Below are 12658 nucleotides of genomic sequence, written 5' to 3'. Positions count from 1 at the left end.
GGTATTGCCAAAAGCGCTTTTGGGAGGAACACAACAGAATTGAAATTTAACATCAGCATAAGAGGAAATATTGAACAATTTTCTTACCTCTTTTACTTTTGTTAGAGGTTCAAGATAGTAATATTGGCAGAAATTGAAGAGCAGTGTCAAAAAACTTAGCAATTCTGTGTAGAAACATAGCTGGAGGAACAGCCAGTGATTGTCCTCTCCAACACAATTGTTTATCCTGTGAAGAAATGGTTTTGAATATATGTTTGAGGTAGAGAGGTGGTAGCTAAACAATGTAGTTTTTTTACATTTATGAGTAAGTCCAGTAAACTTAAAAGGTTAATTTGAACCAAACATCATGAGGCAATATGATAGAGTTTCCAGACAATGCTTTCCTCAAATTAAGCTGCAATTTCTTACATTTAATGCTTCTTAACTAGTCACCACACGTATTTGTTGATCCATAACCTTCACGTATAAAGGCAATAAGAAAATACAAAACAAATAATGGCAGACTGCAATGTGCTTAAATGTAAGGTTATTCATGGGATCGGTATAAAAGCTTATCTCTTATTTCAAAGATGGTTTGAAGCAGCAGCATCAACAATTCTGCAACAAAACAGGTTTTGCTGGAAAAGCTCAGCAGGTCTGGCAGCATTTGTGAAGAGAAGTCAGAGTTAATATTTTGGGTCCAGTGGTCCTTTCCCAGAATTGGGAACGCTTTCTTAATAATTCTGCCTTCATTCTGGACAACATGTGTTGGCCAGATTTCAGGTGATGTCTTCATCCTTCAAGCATCGTTCAAAGTTCCACTCTAATCCTTGAACATTCAATCTTTGTTGCCACCATAATGCAACATATTTGGAGTGCTTTAAGCTTAGGAGATACTGGACACAATTTTCCAGGCCTGCCAGGAGCTTTTAAGGGAGTACTGCATTGCTGAGGAGTCAAAGGCCAAGGGGAACTAAGCACCTCCTTAGCATCATGTAGGAAAGGACCCTGGATTTTCATCTATTTTGAGCCTTGGCTGCACTTTTCCTACCTCTTGGTCAATACTGGGATGTAAGAACTCCCTCAAAGCCAAACCTTATAACATTTTCCACCTTTATTATTTATCATATTTCCTCGGTCACTCCCTCAAATTATTATATTAAATTTACTGGACAGTCAAACCTCATAATTCCCCACATCAACTCCTTATTATAATTCATCCAACTACATGTCAGACATGCTCCAATGGTGCCAAGAATGAAATATGCAGTGGGCAATCATATCTGCTTTCAAAGAAAGTGTCAAAACAGTGAGAAATACATATACAACAGAGAAAATATGGAATGGAAAAAGAAAGAAATTCATCCTGTGAAGGTATGACACACACAGGTAGCACAAAGTCTAGCTCGAATGTAAGATACAGAGATCAAAAACAAAAACAGAAATTGCTGGAAAAGCTCAGCATGTCTGGCAGCACCTGTGGAGAGAAATCAGAGTTAACATTTGGGTCCAGTAACCCTTCCTGAGAATTGCCTCAAAACTACAGGCATTTAGATTAGATTAGACTTACAGTGTGGAAACAGGCCCTTCGGCCCAACAAGTCCACACCGACGCGAAACCCACCCATACCCCTACATTTACCCCTTACCTAACACTACGGGCAATTTAGCATGGCCAATTCACCTGACCCGCACATCTTTGGACTGTGGGAGGAAACCGGAGCACCCGGAGGAAACCCACGCAGACACGGGGAGAACGTGCAAACTCCACACAGTCAGTCGCCTGAGTCGGGAATTGAACCCGGGTCTCAGGCGCTGTGAGGCAGCAGTGCTAACCACTGTGCCACCGTGCCGCCCACAAGTCCCTCATGTTAAGAATTAGCAACAAAACAATGAACAGGACTGTGGAATATCAAATGCAAATCTTTTTTGAAGATTCGTGATATCTGTGAAGTTTTTAAAACGTTATTTATGAGGTGCAGTTTGGTCAAATTCAAGAAAAGTAATTGTTACTTTTTCAAAAATTGAAATCACTGGATGAAATTGATTTAAATTAATACTTTGCTTGGTGTTTTGAGTTGACTCACAGCTTTCTAGGGATCAGTAATTTTAAGTTAATTATTCCAACTGGAGAAAGAAGTGACTTTTTTTCCTGTTTGAACAGATTTAATATGACAATGCTGTATTCATTCAGGTCATTAGTATCATTTTGTGCAGACAGAAGGAAAACAACCACTATTCTAAGTAAAACAGAAGTGGAAAATGCTGAAAACTATCTTTACAAAGAGAAAGAAACAGATAATTAGGTACTGACAGGGATGCTATATTTGAAGCATTGAATCCTAGTTATTATATTTTCAGACACTGACAGTCTACCTGCTTGAGCTATCAATTCCTGTCTTTGTGCCACTAAAAATATTCAGAGTGGTTAAGTTTTCAATTAATGTCAACATATATGTTGCTTTTGATCACTTGGGGGTAGAAGCGTTTTACTAATCTGCTCTTTCACCATGAGAATCTCTCACCAAAGGTTTGTCTGCTGCTAAAGGTTTTACTGTTGTTTCTTCAAAATCTTAGAATGACAACAGTACAGAAGAATTTCATTCTGCCCATAGGTTTGATGCCAGGTCTCTGTGTAAAGCAATCCGGACTGTTCCACTGCTTCACTCTTAGCCCTGAGAATCTATTGCTTTTCATGTGCTCATTTGTTTCAAAATAGTTCATCATTTCCACACTGATCATCTCCTGCGGGCAATGTGTTCCAAGTCATTATTTGTTGCTGCAGGGAAACATCCCTACAGCCCCTCAAATCTCTTGTCCAAAGTCTTCAAACTTTTTTTTATGAAGACAGAAATTTGTGGAGAAACTCAGTTGGTCTTGCAACATCTGTGGACAGAAAGCAGAATTAACACTCAGTCTTCTTCAGAACTGAAGTTTCTCCAACAAATTCTGGGTTTGCTTCAGATTTTCAGCATCTGCAATATTTTGTTTTACAATAGCAATGTTTTTATCTACTTTATCGATGCCTGTCATAATCTTGTACATCTGGATTAGATTTTTCTTCAATTTAGTTCACTCAAAGGATACCAACTCCCGCTTCTCCTGCTGAACCTTGTAGCTCAAGTCCCTCATCGATGGTATCAATCGAGTAAATCTCCTTTGCCTCCTTGCAATCATCCTCACAACCTTCTGAAAGTGACACTAAAGTAAGTGGAGTGGTGGACTGTTTGGAAGAATGCTACAGGTTGTAGGAGGACTTGGATAAACTGCAGAATTTGGCTGAGAGGTGGAAAATGGAGTTCAATGCTGCTAAATGTGATGTGATGCACTTTGGGAAGAATAACAGGAAGGCAGAGTACTGGGTCAATGGAAAGATTCTTGGTAGTGTGGATGTGCAGAGGGATCTTGGAGTCCATGTACATAGATCCCTGAAAGTTGCCATCCAGGTGGATATGCTGTTAAGAAGGCATATAGTGTGTTAGGTTTCATTCGTAGAGGGATTGAGTTTCAGACTGCAATATCATGCTGCAACTATACAAAATGCTGGTGTGGCCACACTTGGAATATTGTGTACAGTTCTGGTCCCCATATTTTCGTAAGGATGTGGAAGCATTGGAAAAGGTGCAGAGGAGATTTACCAGGATGTTGCCTTGTCTAGAGGGAAGATCTTATGAGGAAAGGCTGAGAGACTTGGGTCTGTTCTCATTGGAAAGAAACAAGCTAAGGGGGGATTTGATAGAGACATACAAGATAATCAGAGGATTAGATAGGGTAGACAGTGAAAGTCTTTTTCCTAGGATGATGATGTCAGAGTGTACGAGGAGGCATAACTACAAATTGAGGGGTGATAGATTTAAGACAGATGTCAGAGGCAGGTTCTTTATGTAAAGAGTGGTAAGGGCGTGAAATGTACTGCCTGCTAATGTAGTCAACTCAGCCACAATTGGGAGACTTTGGGATAGTATAGTTGTCCTCCTGCAACCGTAACATTCTTCCAAATTGTCTACTACTCCACCGACTTTAGTGTCACTTTCAGAAGGTTATGCGGATGATTGCAAGGAGGCAAAGGAGATTTACTCGAGCTGAGAATAGTTCACAGATTGGCGCAACATTAAGGGTGAAGGGCCTGTTCTGCACTGCATTGTTCTATATTCAATGTTCTAAGTGTGGTAACCAAAATTGGATGATGTAATGCTCTCAATTTGACTATGCCTGAGAATTTTAAACATTCACCATAATGTCTGATAATCAACAGAAATAGAAGCTTGAATAAGGCATTTGGTCTATTAAGCCAGTTGTGCTATTCAACAAAACCACAGTTGTGGCCTTAGCCCCACTTTCCTGCCTGACATTATAACCTCTGACTCCCTTGCTGTCAAAACTCAACCTTGACCTTATTCAGTGACACAGCCTCTACTGGCGATGAAGGAACAAAATTCCAATGACTAACGATCATCTGAGAGGGAAAAAAAAACTCATCTTCATCTCAGGTAAGGAACTCTTAATTTTTAAACAGTGCCTGATAGTTCTAGATCCCCCATATGAAGAAACATCCTCCCAGCATCCAGCTGTCAAGACCTCTCAGCATATCATGCTTCAATAACATTTCTCCAAAATTCCACTGAGTATAGGGCTAAACTGCTCAACTTTTCCTTAAGATTTTTATCCCATGGAGAAGCCAAGATTAATTTCTCGAAAATGAATCCAAAGAAAGTATAATCCTCCTTGTACAGGGAGACCAACATTTTACATACTATTCCATGTAGGATCACACCAATATTCTGTGCAGTTGTCACAATATTTTCCAACTTTTATATTCTAACCCCATTGAAATAAAGGCTGATGTTCCATTTGCCTTCCAAATTACTTGTTCTGTCAGCAACAAACATTCTGTATTTGAATTCACATGAGGTGGAAACTTACTGTCCTATGTCCTAGAAATAACCAAATCTTAGTAGGTGTGATAACACCCAGATTCCTGGGTATTGTTGGATTCTGCAGATATGTAAATAATACTCTGCTTTCTTACTCTGCCTACCAAAATGGATAATTTCATATCTACACTATATTCCATCTGCCAAATCTTAACCCAATCACTTAACCAGAATGCCTGATTTGATTACTCAATGCTGGGTGACAGCTGGAGTCTGGCATTCTCACAACTATAAAAAAAGTATTACAAAAGCTAAGATTTCACTGAGGAGACTGAGACTATCGACTGAGTCCTGGATATTCTCACCAGGAGTACTGAACCTGATGCAATCAAATAATAAACAGTGACCACTTTTGAAAGTTTTTAAGAAGCAAGGACAATAAATCACGGATCAGCAACTGTCCAAAACTTAATCATCTGTTGTATCCCGCTTTATTTGGAATAGAACCTTCTTGGTACAGAGCGATCTTAACAGTCACCTACATGTCCACCTGAACCCTACCAGATTCTCCCAGACGATGAACAACTATATCTTCAGCTAGAAAGACAAACAAACAAGCAACCATCTTACCTGTTATCTGATTTTCTTAGTTTACTTTAGCCAACTCTGTCTTTATGTCCTTGTGATTGTTTTTATTTAAGTTTCGCAAGACTAACTGCACTTCCTTACACCCTGTCTCCTATAAGGAAATCCATTCTATTCTCCCAGTTTCTCTCTCTACGTCGCATCTATTTTAATATTGTCACATTTCATATTCATGCCTCTGACATGACCTCCTTTTTCCTTAAACAAGGATCCTCCATGCTATGATTGAGGATTCTCAACAATGCCCAACACAATTCCTGCACTTCTCATCCCTTTCCAAAACAACAATAAGATTCCACATGTCCTTACCATCCACTGCACTAGTCTCTGCATTCAAGGGATTATCCTCTGCCATTTCTGCCACCTCCAGCAGGATGCCATCACCAAATACGCCTTCCACTTTCTTGTACTGTCAGCATTCCATAGAGAACATTCCTTCCATGATACCCTGGGCTACTCCTCCAACACTCCTAACAAAAAAGCAAGCAACCATCTTGCCTGTTAACCTATTTTCCCAGTTTACTTTAGCCAACTTGGTTTTTATGTCCTTGCAATGGTCTTTATTTAAGTTTAATATGATGGATGGAATTTTGCACTGCTTTGAGTGGTATAGACAATGGTAAGTAATGTGGGAAAATACAGCAAAACTGAAAAGTTCAGAACCTCAACATCAAGAAAACAATTCCAATTTTCCCCTTAAGGGTTAAAAGATGAATTCAGGATCTCACTAATAAGACTAACATTTTCTCATTCTCCAATGTCTCCTTTCATTGAAATTGTAGGAGGTGTAAAACTTGCCCATTCACCTTCTCCATTCAGACTATCCAAAGCCCCAAACACACATTCCAGGTAAAACAACATCTGTTTTGAAACAAAAACAGAAATTACTGGAAAGTTCAGCAGGTCTGGCAGCATCTATGGAGAAGAATCAGAGTTAACGTTTCGGGTCGAGTTACCCTTCCTCAGAACTGATGTTCATCTCATGACTCTTCCTCTTTATTTTGACACTTAGCATTAACTCACTTTGCACTGATGTGTAGGTTTCCACACTCATGCTTTCATTGTTCTGAGGAAGGGTAACTTGACATGAAATGCTAACTCTGACTTCTCTCTACAGATTCTGCCAGACCTGCTGAGCTTTTCAGGCAATTTCTATTTTTGTTTCTTGTGGTTCTGCTCGCCAACCAAAAGGACTAGCCACTCTACCATACGTCAGGAGCGTCTCAGAACTGACAGCCAGACTACTGCGACCCTTAGGACTCATAACAGCACACAAGCCAACATCCACGCTCAGACAACAACTCACTAGAACAAAGGACCCAATACCCAGCATGAGCCAAACTAACGTAGTTTACAAAATACCATGCAAGGACTGCACAAAACACTATATAGGACAAACAGGAAGACAGCTAACAATCCGCATCCATGAACATCAGCTAGCCACAAAACGACACGACCAGCTATCTCTAGTAGCCATACACTCAGACAACCAGCAACATGAATTTGACTGGGAAAACACCACTATCATAGGACAAGCCAGACAGAGAACAGCCAGAGAATTCCTAGAAGCATGGCATTCATCCCCAAACTCCATCAACAGACACATTGACCTGGACACCATATACAAACCACTACAGCTGAAACTGACACCCGGAAGCGGCAAGAACATCCATCAACAGACACATCGACCTGGACCCCACATACAAATCACTGCAGCTGAAACTGACACCCGGAAGCGGCAAGAACAAACCAATATAAATACCGGAAGAAACATCAAAGCAGCGCTTCACACGAGACTCCAACAGCACTGATGATGTTCCCTAGCCAGGGAACGAAACGTTTGCAGCAAAAACTTCCAGCTCGGCGAGCAGAACCACAACAACGGATACCTGAGCTACAAATCTTCAATCAGATTTTAAATTTTTGTTTCTGATTTACAGCATCTGCAGTTCTTTCAGTTTTTATTCAACACTTCTTTTGTACGTCTTTCAATCTAGTATACTGCATTCACTGTTCACGATGTGATGTTTTACATTGGTGAGACGAAATACAGACTGGTTGACTGTTCTGCAGAACACCTCTGCCCTATCCATAAGAATGATTCTGACCTTCTAACTCCTTGCCAGTTCAATTCATCATCTTGCTCTCTTGTCAACATTTGAAGGATTGTCTACTGATTCAGCATGGATGGAAGTTAGGAACAGCAAGGGAACAGCCACTGCATTGGGGTTTTTCTACAGACCACCTAATAGCAGTAGCGAGATTGAAGAACTTACAGGCGAGCAGATTCTGGAAAAATGCAGAAGTGGAAGGGTTGTTTTATGGGTGATTTTAATTTTCTCAATATCGATTGGAACCTCCTAAGTGTAGAGGGTTTGGATGGAGCCGTTTTTATCAGCTGTGTTCAGGAGAGTTTCCTTAGACCGACGATGGAAGAGGCAATTTTGGATTTGGTGCTCGGCAACAAGCCAGGACAGGTGTTGGATCTCGCAATGGGAGAGCATTTTGGTGACAATGATCACAACTGCCTCACATTTAGCACAGCCTTGAAGAGTGAAAGGAGCAGTTACCAAGGGAAGATATTTAATTGGGAAAAAGGAAATTATAACGACATGAATTGGGGAGTTGGGAGTTGAGAAGTACAGATTGGGAGCAACTGTTCCACAGAAAGGGCACAACAGATATGTGGAGGCTATTTAAGGAGCAGTTGTTGTGAGTGATGCACAAATTTGTTCCTCTGAGACAGGTAAGAAGGGGTAAGATTAAGGAACCTTGGATGACAAGAACAGAGGAACTTCTCATCAAAAGGAAGAAGGCAGCTTACGCAAGGTGGTGGAAGCAAGGATCTAGCATAGCTTTAGAGGAATACAGGCTTGCTAGAAAGGAGCTAGAAGTGGACTGAGGAGACCCAGGAGAGGGCATGAAAAAGAATGGCAAGAAGAATTAGGGGGAACCCAAAGGCATTTTACTCGAATGTGAGGAATAAGAGAATGGTCAGGGAGAAGGTAGGGCTGATCAGGGATAGCGGAGGGAACTCGTGCGTGGGAGTCTGAGCAGATAGGGAAAGCCTTAAATGAGTTTTTTGCTTCAGTTTTCACCAAGGAAATGGAACTTGTTGTCAATGAAAACTTTGGGTAGCTGGGATACAGTCTTGACCAGATCAAGATTGATGAAGTTGATCTGCTGGAAATTTTGGAAAACATTAAGATTGATAAGTCCCCAGAGCCAGACCAGATTTATCCTAGGCTGCTCCAGGAAACGAGAAAGGGGGTTGCTAAGCCGCTGGCGAGGATATTTGCCTCCTCACTCTCCATGGGGGTCGTACCGGAAGATTGGAAGGAGGCGAATGTTGTTCCTCTTTTCAAGAAGGGTAATAGGGAAATCCCTGGCAATTACAGACCAGTCAGTCTTACGTCTGTGGTCAGCAAAGTTTTGGAAAGAATTCTGAAGGATAGGATTTATGACTATTTGGCAAAGCATAGTGTGATTAAAGGCAGTCAGCATTGCTTTGTGAGGGGCAGGTCATGTCTCACAAACCTTATTGAGTTCTTTGAGGAGGTGACAAGACACGTCGATGAAGGTCGAGCAATGGATGTGGTGTATATGGACTTCAGCAAGGCATTTGATAAGATTCCCCATGGTAGGCTCATTCATAAAGTCAGGAAGTATGGGATACATGGAGATTTGGCTGTCAGGATTCAGAATTGGCTGGCTGACAGAAGGCAGAGAGTGGTTGTAGATGGAAAGTATTCTGCCTGGAGGTCAGTGTTGAGTGAGGTCCCGCAGGGCTCTGTACTTGAGCCTCTACTCTTTGAAGTTGTATAAATGACATGGATGAGGAGATTAAGGGGTGGATTAGTAAATTTATAGATGACACAAAGGTTGGGGGTGTCTTCAATAGTATAAAGGGCTACTGCAGGCTGCAGCGTGACATAGACAGGATGCAGAGCTGGACTGAGAAATGGCAGATGGAGTTCAACCTGGATAAATGTGAAGAGATGCATTTTGGAAGGTCGAACTCGAATGCTGAACATAGGATTAAAGACAGGATTCTTGGCAGTGTGGAGGAATAGAGGGATCTGGGTGTGCAAGTACATAGATCCCTCAAATTTGCCACCCAAGTGGATAGGGTTGTTAAGAAAGCTTATGGTGTTTTGACTTACATTAACAGGGGGATCGAGTTTAAGAGCTGCGAGGTTTTGCTACAGCTCTACAAGTCCCTGGTGAGACCACACTTGGAATATTGTGTCCAGTTCTGGTCACCCTACAATAGGAAAGATTCCTATAGTGGAGCGACCAGAACCATACCTATGGAGAGGGTGCAAAGAAGGTTTACCAGGATGCTGCCTGGACTGGAAGGCTTGTCTTATGAAGAAGGGTTGAATAAGCTCGGAGTTTCTCTCTGGCGAGAAGGAGGAAGAGAGTAGACCTGATCGAGGTGTACAAGATAATGAGTGGAATAGATAGGGTCAATAGCCAGAGACTTTTCCTCAGGGCAGGATTGACTGGTACGAGGAATCATAGTTTGAAGATATTAGGAGGAAGGTATAAAGGAGATGTCAGAGGTAGGTTCTTTATGCAGAGAGTTATGAATGCATGAAATGCGTTGCCAGCTGTGGTGGTGGAAGCAAAGTCATTGGGGACATTTAAGTGATTGCTGGACATGCACATGGATAGCAGTGAGTTGAGGGGTGTGTAGGTTAAGTTACTATATTTCACATTAGGGTTAACCTCGGCACAACATCATGGGCCAAAGGGCCTGTTCTCTGCTATACTTTTCTATGTTCTAGGTCATCCTGTTACAACGCGTGTTACATCTACGCGAATTTGCTGGTGACACTGTTTCTACAGCACAAACGTTTTAAACATGTGTTGGCTGTAATGCGATTACAGCGCCAACACTTCAAGCACTGTTTCTAAAGTGTATTTTTTCTGTAAGGCATGGTTGCACAAGAACGCAACCATCACGTCATACAAAAATTGACTGTATTTGTGTCTCATTATTATCTGCGTATGTTTCATTTCTATGCAGTTCCAAATCCCTTCCTCCTTCCCTGAGAAACTAGGGGTGTCAATTCTCAACATGAAGTCAGAGCAGTGATCAAATTCCTCCAGGTCCTCAGGAAGCTCTGTCTACACCACAACCTCCCCACATGGTGCTTGGATACTGTCCTCCTCCATCCTTCAACCACGTGAATGGGTGTCAACACTCACTAGCCTGACCACATCATCATGCTTTTCCTTGGACCAAATTTTTACCATATCGAACCTTCCAGACTTCAGTCTGGAGTGAAGAGATTCTTATGACTGGTGGTCTTCTGCCAGGACATTTTGTGTGCCTTGACACATGTTCATCCCTTGTCTCTACATAAGCTGTATCTAATGCCATTTAACTTCAATTCTTAGCACTAACTCACTTCGCACTGATTTGAAGGCTGCCATGCTTAATTTTTTTTGTAGCACAAGGGAGAGCCACAGCAAGTTGTCATAAAGTACTGAGCATTCAGGGCATGGATATTTTACTGTACCTCACTGTGCCACATTGATCTCATAGCAGGAGCTAGCAGGTCACACATAAACACACTGCATGAGATTCAACCAAATGGCCATGTCTGATATCTAAAGTGGACCAGTCCTTAGTGTGATCAACATGGAATACAATCAAACGAGAGTGTCCTCCCAATGAGTCAAGGGACCTGTCTTATATAAGTCTGGGGTTAGCCACAGTCAGTAAGGTGCTTGGTTAGATTGCAGTCCAGATATTCATGTCTTTGGGGACTGAGCCATAGTCAGTACTATAGATCAAGTGCTACTGGCCTGGGGTTACCGGTAGGTCAGTCACATGGTATTAGGAAATCAGTCAGGGCCTCGGCCAATTTTTCCCACAATGAAACAAAGGGAGAGACTGAGTTTGGAAGTGGATGGAAGAGCATTTCATCGTGATCCAGTAGCAGGAAAGCTGGTGATTTGTCCCCAGTGAGTGAACTAGAAATTGCAGAGAGCAGAAGTAGTTAATAGTTTGGGAGGATGGAGTGGGCAAGAGCATTAAATGACCATGATGTAGGTGACATTGAGTATTGTCATCCATGAACTTCGATATAGTGAGTGCTAGAGTGGGGAGTAGCTCTGTGAATGTGAAATAGCAAAGAGATGATGGCGGTACTTTGCAGGTTACACACCTTCTTCCTGCACTATTGGGCAGTGTGTTTCACCTGGTTCATCGCACTGAGCCAGGCTGCTATTTCACTTCAGGCTGGCTGGGTCTGGTGGTCTGGCCTCCTTTGCTGGTCAGCAGAATACAGCACTGACCTCCTTCCACCCACCCATTCGCCAGCACTTTCAGGTCCCTGTCAGCTGGATGAGTAGTTCATTAATCTTTCTGGGTTATTTCCTTAGGGGTGATGATCTGGAACCATAGTGTGAAGGTCAGTTCCTGGGTTGCAACCTCTGAATTAATGCACAACTGGTGTTTAAAGAAGCTGTGTGACCACTGTGGAGTCCTGGCTCCTGAGAAAGAATTCCACAAGCCAAGTGCCAAAGAGGTGCATAATTAGTGAGCTGAAGAGAGGATTGCAGAACATCAACATTGACAAAAATGGTATTAATCTCACTGAAAGATATTTAGCCAAAATTGGGAAAGTTCAGCCTATTGTATGGAATTTTCCAGGCTCATCCTGTGCTTTTAAAGGCTGATTGGGTGACTTCAATCTCTCAATGAGTTGAAATTGTGCTATTAAAGTTCATGGATCTTTTTGGGTATTTCAGGTTACCTGACCTCCTTCTTTCTGCATTCATCAACCCCATCCATGAGGGCAACTTTGTTCGGTAAAACAGGAAAAGTAAGTTCACAAACTAAATTACATGTATCTGGTAAGAGAACCTGAAAGATTACAATATTAAAATTGCCCAGGATCATTGCAGTACCGTTCTGTCAGACTCCCATTATTCCTGGATTGATATTCTTCTCTACTAATGTGCGCTTGTAAACTACACTCACAAGTGACTTCTTTCCTTTATGTTTCTTATCTCCACAGAAACTTATTATACATGGTGAATTTCATTACTGTACTGATCTCAATCTTTGAGCGACTCTCCTTTTCCTTTCTTTCTGTCTTTCTAAAATGTCAGTCTCCCTTAAATGTTGAAGTCCAAGCTTGGATC

The 12658-nt window shown here is 41.7% G+C and overlaps 1 protein-coding gene across 2 annotated transcripts in view; it reads right to left on the bottom strand.

The window, feature by feature from the left end:
• Nucleotides 1-12658, bottom strand: part of zdhhc21 (zinc finger DHHC-type palmitoyltransferase 21) — a 145217-nt gene that overhangs the window by 21071 nt on the left and 111488 nt on the right. For both annotated transcript variants that reach the window (XM_060845541.1, XM_060845551.1), the window contains exon 5: nucleotides 88-226. In XM_060845541.1, the coding sequence (XP_060701524.1) occupies nucleotides 88-226 (139 nt within the window). The remainder of the gene's footprint in view (nucleotides 1-87; nucleotides 227-12658) is intronic.

This window comes from Hemiscyllium ocellatum, chromosome 2 (assembly GCF_020745735.1).
Source record: "Hemiscyllium ocellatum isolate sHemOce1 chromosome 2, sHemOce1.pat.X.cur, whole genome shotgun sequence".
NCBI lineage: Eukaryota > Metazoa > Chordata > Chondrichthyes > Orectolobiformes > Hemiscylliidae > Hemiscyllium > Hemiscyllium ocellatum.
Note: the sequence above shows the minus strand (reverse complement) of the source record. Positions and strands in the feature narration are given on the sequence as shown.